The sequence below is a fragment of the Cariama cristata genome, unplaced genomic scaffold (assembly GCF_000690535.1).
Source record: "Cariama cristata isolate BGI_N322 unplaced genomic scaffold, ASM69053v1 scaffold37191, whole genome shotgun sequence".
Classification (NCBI taxonomy): domain Eukaryota; kingdom Metazoa; phylum Chordata; class Aves; order Cariamiformes; family Cariamidae; genus Cariama; species Cariama cristata.
The window spans coordinates 1-10,580 of record NW_009601654.1 but is presented as its reverse complement, the minus strand read 5'-3'; the positions used below and the strand labels follow the sequence as shown (position 1 = coordinate 10,580).

The following is a 10,580-nucleotide window of genomic DNA, read 5'->3' as shown; positions in this document are numbered from 1 at the left end:
GGAGGTTGAGCTAGGTGACTTGCTACTGTCTGTTCTAACCTGAGTTACCCTGTGGTCCTATAAATACTGTCTTCTGTGAATGTCTAAGCTAATAACATTGCTTGAATTGACACAGCGATTTGGAAGTTGTGTCGTTCTGAATAGACTTAAAGACTTGATTTTTCTGAAATGTCTAAAAATGCCATCAGTCAAATTTTTAGCAAATGAGCTAGTAGTTCTGAATAATTTGCATTCATTTTTACAGTAATCAGTCAAAATGACGAACACAAAGGGAAAGTTTTTTCGTTATATGTTCTCAAGGCCATTTCGCAAGCATGGTGAGTATACCTTGTAGTAAGAACACTGCGTTAAGTTACTGACCTGTTGAATGCCGGTAGTCCCTAAGTAGCATTTGTAAAACAACGGCTTATGTCAAAGGATTTCTGACAACTTGGGCTAAAAACTGTAGAATGGTGTGCAAGTAAACTCTCAGCTCGTACAGCTTATGCATTAGTATTCTGATTGCTTGACAGTAGTAAGAATGCTAATTCTGTCAGTGCTTGAAAATTAATTTGAAGGTGAAGAAAGTAATTCAACAGTTGCACTTACTTAAAATGTACAGTTTTTTGCCTCTTAGCAATGAGCAGTGATAACAGCTGTGTTCACAGTGAAGTAGTAATTAGTTTAATGCCTTTTCAACTTCTGCATTAGGAATGAGATTAAAGCTGTTATTTTTCCTGAATTAGTTGGGTTTTTTAAAATTGAGAGCATGTGAAGAGGTAATTACTGCTTTAAAAAAAAGATGGTTTAATTTCTCAGGTTTATGTTTTTGAAATTGAATTTAAATCTGAGGTATTTAAGAAAACTTTATCAAATGCATGATCTGTGTCCCCCACCCCATTTTGTGTATGTATGTGAAATTGTGGGCTTCACAAGTATCCAAATTTGTATCTCTTAACAGGAGTTGTCCCTCTGGCTACCTATATGCGCATCTACAAGAAGGGTGATATAGTTGATATCAAGGTACTTTCTACAGTGCTATGTAATTAAAAGCTAAAGCAGTGTAATCCTTTTCAGTCTCCAGTTTCTTGAGGTAGTCTTTTTCATTACTTGGGTCGTGTGTGTCAACACAGATAGCTGCTGCACACTTTTGAAGCAATAATGAAACAACAATGCTACTGAACCAGTAGTAACGCTTCAGTGTCACATGCTGGTTTAGGTGGGGTTTTATATTAAAAAAAAAAAAAAAATTTGGCTGTGCCTTGATACTGTGTGTTCAGCTGAAAAAAGTGAGTGAAAGGTGCCGTATGTAATACTTGGGTTGCTGTGTGGTGCCTACTAGCACTACTTTCGTAGAAACCCCAGCTGTCATTTTAGTAGATGTTAAAATAAGTATGTATAGGGATGGTGATTGTGAAGGCACATTGAAGCTGGAAACCAAGAAATAAATGTAAGGATACATCATATATATTAATACAGGGGAAAAAAAACGCAAAGCAGCATTTCCCATCCCTTGGTATTTTGTAGAACTTGTCCTTTAAAATCAACTGCTTTCAAAATTCAGTTGTAGTGAATCTGAAAGCCTTTCACCAAGGATTCCTACTTCATTGAATCCTTTATTTTCATTTGAAATGCAGAGTTTTGTAACAGTCACACACAAGATGGTGTGTAATTTGCTTGTTTGTTGTTTTGACTCCTGGAGAACTGCACTGTTCAGAATTAACGCTTCTTGACACACTGGAGCTTGATGATGATTATCTCTTGTGATTGCTTGCCGAAAGCAAGGTGATCAGTCATTTCACCGACACTGAAAGCGACCAGAATTGTCGTAGCAAAATGTGGTAGACTTCCGATACGAAATGCATGGTTATAAATTCTAATGTACGAATAAAACAGGAGTATTTTTAAATCAATCTGAAGTAACTTGAAATGTGTACTTTAAATAACTCCGAAAGAAAAGTCCTTGATGTTGCTTTTTTTTTTTTTTCCAAGTTAAAGTTTACATTTTATTCTTGTTTTACCTCTTAACAGGGTATGGGTACTGTTCAAAAAGGTATGCCCCACAAGTGTTACCACGGCAAGACTGGAAGAGTATATAATGTTACTCAGCACGCTGTGGGCATTATTGTTAACAAGCAGGTTAAGTAAGTAATGAAATTCTATGAATTGAAACTTTGTATTTAGGAAAGTTGGTCTGTAATTGCACCCTCCTTTCACTTTGCCAGTTAGACAGTTATTGTCTTGATTGGTCATTCAAGGTGGGTAAAGTGTATATCCTTTTTATAACCCAAGCAAATGATGCTCGTTTGACTTGGATCCTGTCAGAGGAAACAGTTTTTATTTTTCTGAGCAGCACTTAAAGTGACATCACCTAATGGGGATTTTCAGCCAACTTTCACATTGGTACTGAAGCCCCTTTTAAATACTAATTTGTAACTGAATGTAGCGGGATTTTGTACACTTTAGTCAGAGAAGGACCAGTTGGTTTCTTTTCCAGGAACTGGACTGGAGTACAGTGGTAATACCATTCTTTGTATGCTACAAGGTTAGAATTATGTGTTATCTACAATCTTAATCTGAAATTGTCAGCATGTTGTTATGTATTAATAAGCTTTCAGTTATATAAGCTATACCTGCTTTGCATCACACCAGTGGATTTTGAGTGATTACCCTTTAAAGAAAAACGATCTGTAATTGAGCTTATGGAGTTACTCATGTAAGGGCCATAAAACTAGCTTTGAAGTAGCCTTTTTTTCAAGTGCAGTAGAATAAAAATTTACTTCCTTTCTTAGGGGCAAGATTCTTGCCAAGAGAATTAATGTGCGTATTGAGCATATTAAACATTCCAAGAGCAGAGACAGCTTTCTGCAGCGTGTGAAGGAGAATGAAAAGAAGAAAAAGGAAGCAAAAGAAAAAGGCATTTGGGTTCAATTGAAACGTCAGGTAATATTTTTATTATAGTTGACATGTTGATTCAGTTCGCCACAAAAAACAACTAGAACCAAACCAGTTGAGTAAAATACTGTTGGTTTTGTTTTTTTTCAAAACAACAGTGTTATGCCATAATCAGCTCTTTCTGTCTCTCTTTGAAAAACAAAACAAAACAAAAAACCCCACCCCACATGAGTGAAGCTGCTTAGAGCATTCCGAAAAATCCAGGTCTCTGGCGGGCTGGGTTGGAGGTGTCTGATGCCACCACCCTCACTTGGGTTCTTAGTCCTTTTGCGGGAGGTTACTTTTTTGATTTTTTTTTTAGAGTAGAGTGGCAGCATGCAGTGTGTCTGCACCTGAGCTGTCTGATATGTTTGGTGCCTGAGCAGAACTGCAGTGTTCTTGGATGGAAATTGCAGCCTTGGCTGTGAACAAAGGGACGGATGTGTCCTGTTGTGTTGCTGATTTGCCGCAGCTCTGGCTGATTCCTAGGATCAATGTTGTCTTTGTTTTAGTTGAATTTAGCTGCAACAGTTTCTGTTGTAACCCTTTAAGAAAAGACTGAATACCTAGACTTCAGAGAGGTGATGGCTGGTGCTTCTGGAACTGCAGGGTACATCACTTCATGATAATTTGTATTGGTAAATTGCAGAGGGTGAAGTGTAGGATATTTTTTTTCATTCAGCAATGAAAGTCAAGCATCCTTTCTATCAGGTTGTTTTCTTACTGCTAGTTTTTTAATCAAATTTTAAAGAGTCTAGGAATGGTAAAATTGCTGTAATGTTTATTATATAAAGTGTTAAATTGTTGTCAAAATGAATTTTCTGTAAGGTTGCTTTTGAGTCCTAGTGCCATGAGTTTTCTTTTTTCTTTTTTTTTTCCTTCTGTTTACAGCCTGCTCCGCCAAGAGAAGCACACTTTGTGAGAACTAATGGCAAGGATCCAGAGCTGCTGGAGCCAATTCCCTATGAATTCATGGCATAGTGCACACTTAAAAAAAATAAATTAAAGATCTGGTTTTGGACAAGTGTATGTGATTGTGGCTGATTTCTTTAGTTTTTTGGAACAGGTGCTTTAGAAAACTTTTATGGAAATTTGTTTATTTAACTTGCCTTACATGGTGCTTGGTCATTTCAGTCGTCTGCAGCTGTTGCTGACCAGTTTAGTCATATAGACCGTAGATCCTGGGGACCTGAAATTTGGTAATGCTTAGTGGTGATCATGAGGTAATATGAAAGGACATGGAATATTTCACGAGCGAACTAAGAGCATGTACCAAGAATTGTATAGTGTCACTTGAAGGTTTAATTTTTTTTGTGGGAGAAAAGATAACGGGCTTCAGATTTCCTTGATAGAAGCTTATGGCTAAGGGGCCTCAGATGAACACCAAAGAATTGTGGAAACCGTTTTTGAAAGCAGCTTCTTGAGAAATGGCTGTGGGTAGATTTTGGTGTTTCGTCATATTACCTGTAAAAGAAGGATTTTTAGAACATCCCCAGGCCAATAAGCATTGTTAGGAAATAGTAGTAGTTTAGAAACAAGGCTTTAATTCCAAACCTGCCTGCGTTTGTAATTTGACTTTTATCATTTTAATTGGCTGGCATAGCTGAACACTTGCATTTTGTATGTTTATTGCGAGTCTCTTGAATCTAAACATCTACGGGGTTGTTCCAATGCATTCCTCTCATCCCACTGGTTTATTGATATGTCACAAAGGCCCAGTGCTACCTGCTCAGGGTTTCTTAAATGGAAGAATATTTTCAGCTGACTACTTCGTAACCGATGCTATTTTTGTGAGCTTTGTTTGAAACAGTGTGAGGCTTGCTAAAGAAACGGCTGAAGATAGCCTGCTTGGCTAGCTTTGAAAATGCATAAACTCAAGCTTAACTGTTGCAGACATAAGTAATATGCCTTTCTAAGTGCAATGTAAGGCATTGCTTAACTACCTCAAGTGACGTAAAACTAATGTCTACATGCAGAGAGAGTGAAATACTAGAGAAGCTAGTGATCTCAAGCAATTTGTGGGTATTGACTGTTGAAAATCATTGAACAGTCGATTGCAGGACAGCGGGTAAGTTTGGGAGTAGGAAATGGAGAGATAACGGGGCTTGCTTTTTCCCTTAATTCTGAAGTGACTTAAACAGAAGTGCCAAACAATCTGTTACAAATTAAGGGATTAACGCCTGTTTGTGTTTACCTGACGTTCAGTTGTGGGTGTTCCCATTCTCACGGAATGTGGGGTTTGGACGTTGGATTTGCTGTCTGGCATGGCCTGGTGTGTAAGGGTGACAGCCTTCAGGCTCTGGAGGTTCAGTCCCAGTGAGCAGATGCTGTGTTTGAGGTTTCTCCAAGCTCCCATCGCAGAAGATGGAGCGGGCTGTGTAGTTGGAATGACTTTGGGAATGCCTTGAAGAAGATGGAGCAAAGCTTACCCATGAACAGCCTGGTACGTGATGCTAGGACTGTGTTTTGACGCTGTACGTATTGGGCGTGGAGCGCAGCACCGGCTCCTGAAACAAGGTTGATGAATCTTAACTTCTTGCTGTTAAAGCTTAGGCAGTTAGCGTTTGTAATCAAGCGGGGTTTTCTTGGAGCAGCTAGACTTGTGTACGAAGCCTTAGACCTTTGTCAGCTGCTTTGGCCTGCCTGTTTCCACAGTGACTTAAAATTGGGATTTGGCTCACAAGATAAGCATCGTTTTCCATTAGGCTTTGCGTCTGAAGGAATTAAGTGGGAGGCTTTATTGGGTATGATACACAGTGATGTTCTTTCAAATTTTCTTCTCATTCATTCCTGTGTAAGTTGTTTTGGTTCTGTGTTTGGTTTGTAGTTATCTGTCAAGATTGTGGTAGATTAGCTCTGGCATGATGAAGTGGTTAACGGTAACTGTAAGTGGTGGGTAGTTCTAAACTTTTGAATTTATTTTCAACAATTTGGAATAATAAGACTAGACAGCATACAGCGGTCTCATTTAAGAGCTGTGCTTCCAGAGACGCTGTGCCTTGCAACAGTTTTCAATTTATTTAGTCTCAGTGTTTTTTAAGGTCGCTATGCCGACAGTAGATGCACATAAATGCATATTTGGAAGCTGTGTGTGGGCTGGGAGGAGAAGGAGGGAATGCTTTCCTTGGTCACGATTCCCAGAAATGACCGAAAACAAAATTGGGTTTGTACAGGAAGAGAATAGCCTTTTTTGGGGTTTTTTATGTTTGAAAACAGGACCAATTAACTAGGGTTTAACCTGCCTCGGGTTTATAGACGCTGCCTGCTAGTTGCTCTCAGCGCAGTGGTGGTCTTCCTGGTAGTCTCAGGTTTGCAGAAGCCCAGCTCGAGTATTTACAGATCTCCGTATCTGCTGTTGAAGTTTGCTTCCCATGTGTTCTGCTGCCCTGTTTTTGCACAGTCCTGAGGAAAGAGGGAGATCTGTGAATTGGGAAAAGTTGTTGAAGAACTACTTGTTGTGACATCTTCCATCGTGAAACTAGTGTCTAAATTGAAATGCATGCTTCGTGATAAGGGAATAGTTTTATGCGTATACTGAACTTGCAGAAGATTTGGGAGGGAAGGGGAGTGATTTCAGCAGTTCAGCCCCTCTGGGTGGAGGAAGCATGTTTCCTTACGGTGTTTGTAGTTGCAAGTTCCTCTCCCTTTCAGCTCGCTCTGGAAGGGGTTTTACACCCTGGACCCCTAAGCTGTAACCACTTCCCTGCGGTCCTGTTCCGAGGCAGTGCCTAGCCAGCAAAACCTCCCCGTGAGCGAGCCTGCTGCAGGCTCGGTGATTCCTCTCCATGCCGTGACACTTGAATTTTGTTTCATTCCATGATACTTTGAATTGCGGAGAACTGGTGTGAAATCTGCAAAGCTATAGGTTTCCCATATAATTGGGCACACCTTGAGCTAGCAGAATTCAGGAATCCCTAGTTGAAAAGCCAATTTTGCAGAAGTTCAGTATTATACGTTACCTGTCTTCCAGTCCCCTTCCTTTGCAGAGACTTCATTGTCCCAGAGCTGGTGGACAGGCTGTCCCTATACAACACGCGGGGAGTGAAGTGCTTAGGGATTAGCAGAAGCTGCTACGCTTTGCTGTAGGGCTTTGTCTCTGTTCCACGGAGCCTCACCAGGAGGTGAGGATTGAGCTGTCTCCTTTCCAGGTTTCACTGCCTCGAACCTTTGCAGCTGGTTCCCTGCCAAAATCTCCTGTCCTCTCTTAGAGGAGAAGCAAGGAAGCCTTCTCCTGAGCTGTCAGCTTCATCCTTTTTAGCTCTCGGTGATACTGACAGAAGGCCTTGAGGTTTGCTGAGGGCTGTGTAGGCAGTGTTAGTGCTAATACTGTGTGTGACCGGGAAGGGGCAGAGAGGACTGGGGAGGAGGAATGGTGCCTGTGGAAAGGGGCTGCGAACTCTGCCCCTGCGAAGGGGCTGCAGGCCCCAGGAGGGAGTAGGTGCAGCATTCGTGCCTGAGGGGGTGAGGGATGTGCAGACACCTCCAGCCCCATTCCGAGGGGGCAGGCAGGTAAGCGTCTGCCATGAGGATGTAGAAACAACTCATGGTTTTGTAATCTTCCTGTTGTATGTGTCAGATGGGGGAAACAGTCTTGATGCTCACTGCCTTTTCCCCGCTGCAATCCTGGACTCGGCATGCTCATGGCCCTCATGATCAAAAGGACGGCTGGCATCCTAGGCACAGGTGCCATGCTGGAGTGTCCTGGCTGCTCCAGGGGATGCCAAGAGCTGTGCATACACCTGCCAGAGAAAGCGGCCCTCACTGTCCCAGCACAGGCTGCCCCTGTCCTTGCAGAGACTGCCCGGCGCTCTGGGTTCCTGTAGTGCAGGGTGTGTGGTGAAAGGGCATGGTTAAAGGGGGCTTGTCGTTGTCTGGGCGGCACCTCTGGACTCAGGGCTGTGAGTCGTGTCTCCCGCGGTGTGGGGAGTACCCTACAGCTGCAAATGGTTTTCTCCTTGCGTGGGAAGGAGGTACCAGCTGTCCCTGCAATGCTGAAAGTGGTGGTAGGAAAGACGCAGATTATGAGCTTTTCATGTCCATGCGTCTACCTCAGTGGATGTACTACCAAGGTCCGCGTAAGAATCGAGTTGTAGCTGCTGGGGTTTACATAGTCATACCCATCCTTGCTGAAGTGTTGGGTGGCGACCTCGCTCCCATCAGCAGCACCCATACAGCTCAGGAACCCAGAAAAATACAAAGCTCTGGTTGAGGTTGCTGATTTCATTTTCCACTATTTGGAGGAAGAGGCTTTGGGTGATGGTCCCCGGACCCTCGGTCACCTTTTTGTCCATGCCCACTCCAAACTGTTTAGCCATTGATCAGCAGGGATTGGGGAGTGTAAGGAACAGCTGCAGTCTTGAACATGGGCTTGTGCTCCTGAAAGTTCACAGGAGGGTGGTGAAGCCGTGCCAGCTCACAGCAAAGATTCTCACCAGTGCTCCTCCACATGGAAAAGCTCTGTGCCTGCTGCTCGTTGTCTCACATGGTCCTGCCAGTCCAGAACTTCTAGACTCCACAACATCAACAGAGCCTCCCAGGAAAACACTCTGCATTTTGTTTCTTAGAGGAGAAATGAGCTCCAGAGGCTCTCAGGATGCGTCCTCCCCACCGCAGCCACAGGAGTGGGCCATCTACTCCCTCCCCAAAAGTACCTGCTGTTGAGTGTTGCCAGAGCTTGGAAGAGGGAGAGGGGTCAGGCAGCACTGTGCTTTCATCTGAACACGAGGAAGAACTTCTGTACTTTGGGGGTGGCCCAGCCCTGGCACAGGCTGCCCAGAGAGGCTGTGGGGTCTCCTTCTCTGGAGATATTCAAAACCCACCTGGATGCGATCCGGTGGGACTGCTGTAGGTGACCCTGCTTTGGCAGGGGGTTGGACTGGGTGGTCTCCAGTCTGCCAGCCCTCACCAGTCTGGGATGATGCTGTGTGGTGTCCCTGGGACTGAGTGGTGGTATGCTGGCAAAAGGGATAGTGATAGACCATAGGGATGGTGGCATGGGCCGTCTGCGTGGGACGGGTGAAAGTACAGCCTGGTGCTTCCAGGTAGGACCTCCAGCCAAGAAAGGAGAGGCTCCTTGGAATAGATTTGAGGCCCGTACATCCCAGGGATTGCTTAGTCCACAGAACGGGGACAGCTAACCTAAGCCCCAACTGTTTTTCCGCTCCTGTTGCGGCAGAGCAGGTGGTGGTGGAGAGACAGCCCCGCGCTCCCTGGAAATTAATTCTTTGGCAGGGCTTCCTGCCTGGGTTGGTGTGCTGTCATCTCCGTGCTTGACCACCACTGTTTGCCCTTTGGGGGTCCTCTCAACAGCAGGCAAGGAAGCATGAGCTCTGCAGCCCCCCCAGAAAGGGGAAGCTCCTCAAATTTTGGGAATGGTGGTGGTTTAATACTACTGCTTTCACAGCTCAGCACCTGGGAATCATCTGCCTGGAATGGACTCGTTTGAGTAGCGTTCTTCCAAGGGCACACTGAATGTACTCTGGTAGCTCTTTTGTACAGAAATGTATAAAAATAGCCTGTGTTGGCACTGTGAGCAAGGCCAAAGACAAGTGGTCCCATGACAATGGGAGCAGATGACAATAGCATGGACCTCTGGGAACCAAAAGCTTTTAGTGATACAAGAGAAATCTTGTTTACAAAAAAGAAAAGGGCTCACTGGCACGATGGGAAGTGAAGTAGAAATTTGAGAGACGATCGGTTTTTGAGGTTAAGAGTGGCCTTGATGTTACCGTCGGGGTGCTTAGGCACTAGAGTAACACAAATAACGAACAGCACTTCTGCTGCTGTGCTTTTCCACAGGCACTGCTTTAACTGATGTTAATCAGCGTGGTCTTAGCTACCGTGAGGTGCGTGTAGCCCTCCGGCAAAGGGCAGTGTGGAATCGTCATCGGGTAGAGCCTTTCTGGGGCACCGGGAGAGTCTTTGAACAGGGCAGAACGTCGCTCTGGGGGGGTGGCCGGTCCTCTGGCCGCTGCGGGGTGCAGAGCCCGAGCTGTGCCTCTGCTCCTCGCCTGAACTCTCTGCCCGCGGGGAGCGGATCCTCCCCATCCTTGTCCCCGAAGTGCCGAGGGTTGGCGTTCCCCAGGAACACCTTGGCTGTGGTAGGGCCGAGCTGGCGATGTTATCCTGGTGCCCTCGTTCTGAGTTTTCGTGTCGCTGGAGGGACCGGGGCTGAGGATCTCCAAAGAAGTGCATAGCCGACGGGGTGCAGAGACTCTTGCATCGATTTAGGGTGAAAGTAGGAGGGAGGACAAGAGGAAAGCAAGGAAGAACATGGCCTGTTGTCATGGCGTGCATCTTCTGAGAGCTGAATCATAGAATCATTATGGTTGGAAGAGACCTCAAAGATCATCAAGTCCAACCGTACACCTGATGCCACCATGTCCACTAAACCATGTCTTGAAAGGGAAGGCGTCTGAGCGCAGGGAGGTCCGGCTCAGCCGCCTGGGCTGCCCTCGGGCATCGGCCCCGCAGCAACCCCGGGTCCCCCCGTGGCTGCGAGACCACCGACCCATCCCGCTCCTTTGGAGGACCGACCTGCTGGCCTCCTCCGTGGCGTTTCCTGCTGGCGTCTGTTACCCCCCTGATAAAAACGAAGCAGCTCCTGGACGGATTATTTGCCTTGTAAACGCCTCACACGCTTGCAAAGCAGCGCCCACCAGAAGCGG

General features: G+C 45.1%; 1 protein-coding gene across 1 annotated transcript; it reads left to right on the top strand.

The window, feature by feature from the left end:
- Positions 1–238: 238 nt before the first annotated feature.
- RPL21 (ribosomal protein L21) lies at positions 239–3,942 on the top strand. The gene is made up of 5 exons (XM_009710534.1): positions 239–317; positions 941–1,002; positions 2,011–2,123; positions 2,772–2,922; positions 3,805–3,942. Exons 1-5 carry the CDS (start codon positions 257–259, stop codon positions 3,892–3,894), a joined length of 477 nt encoding a protein of 158 aa, XP_009708836.1. The 5' UTR covers positions 239–256; the 3' UTR covers positions 3,895–3,942.
- The last annotated feature ends 6,638 nt before the right edge of the window (positions 3,943–10,580 follow it).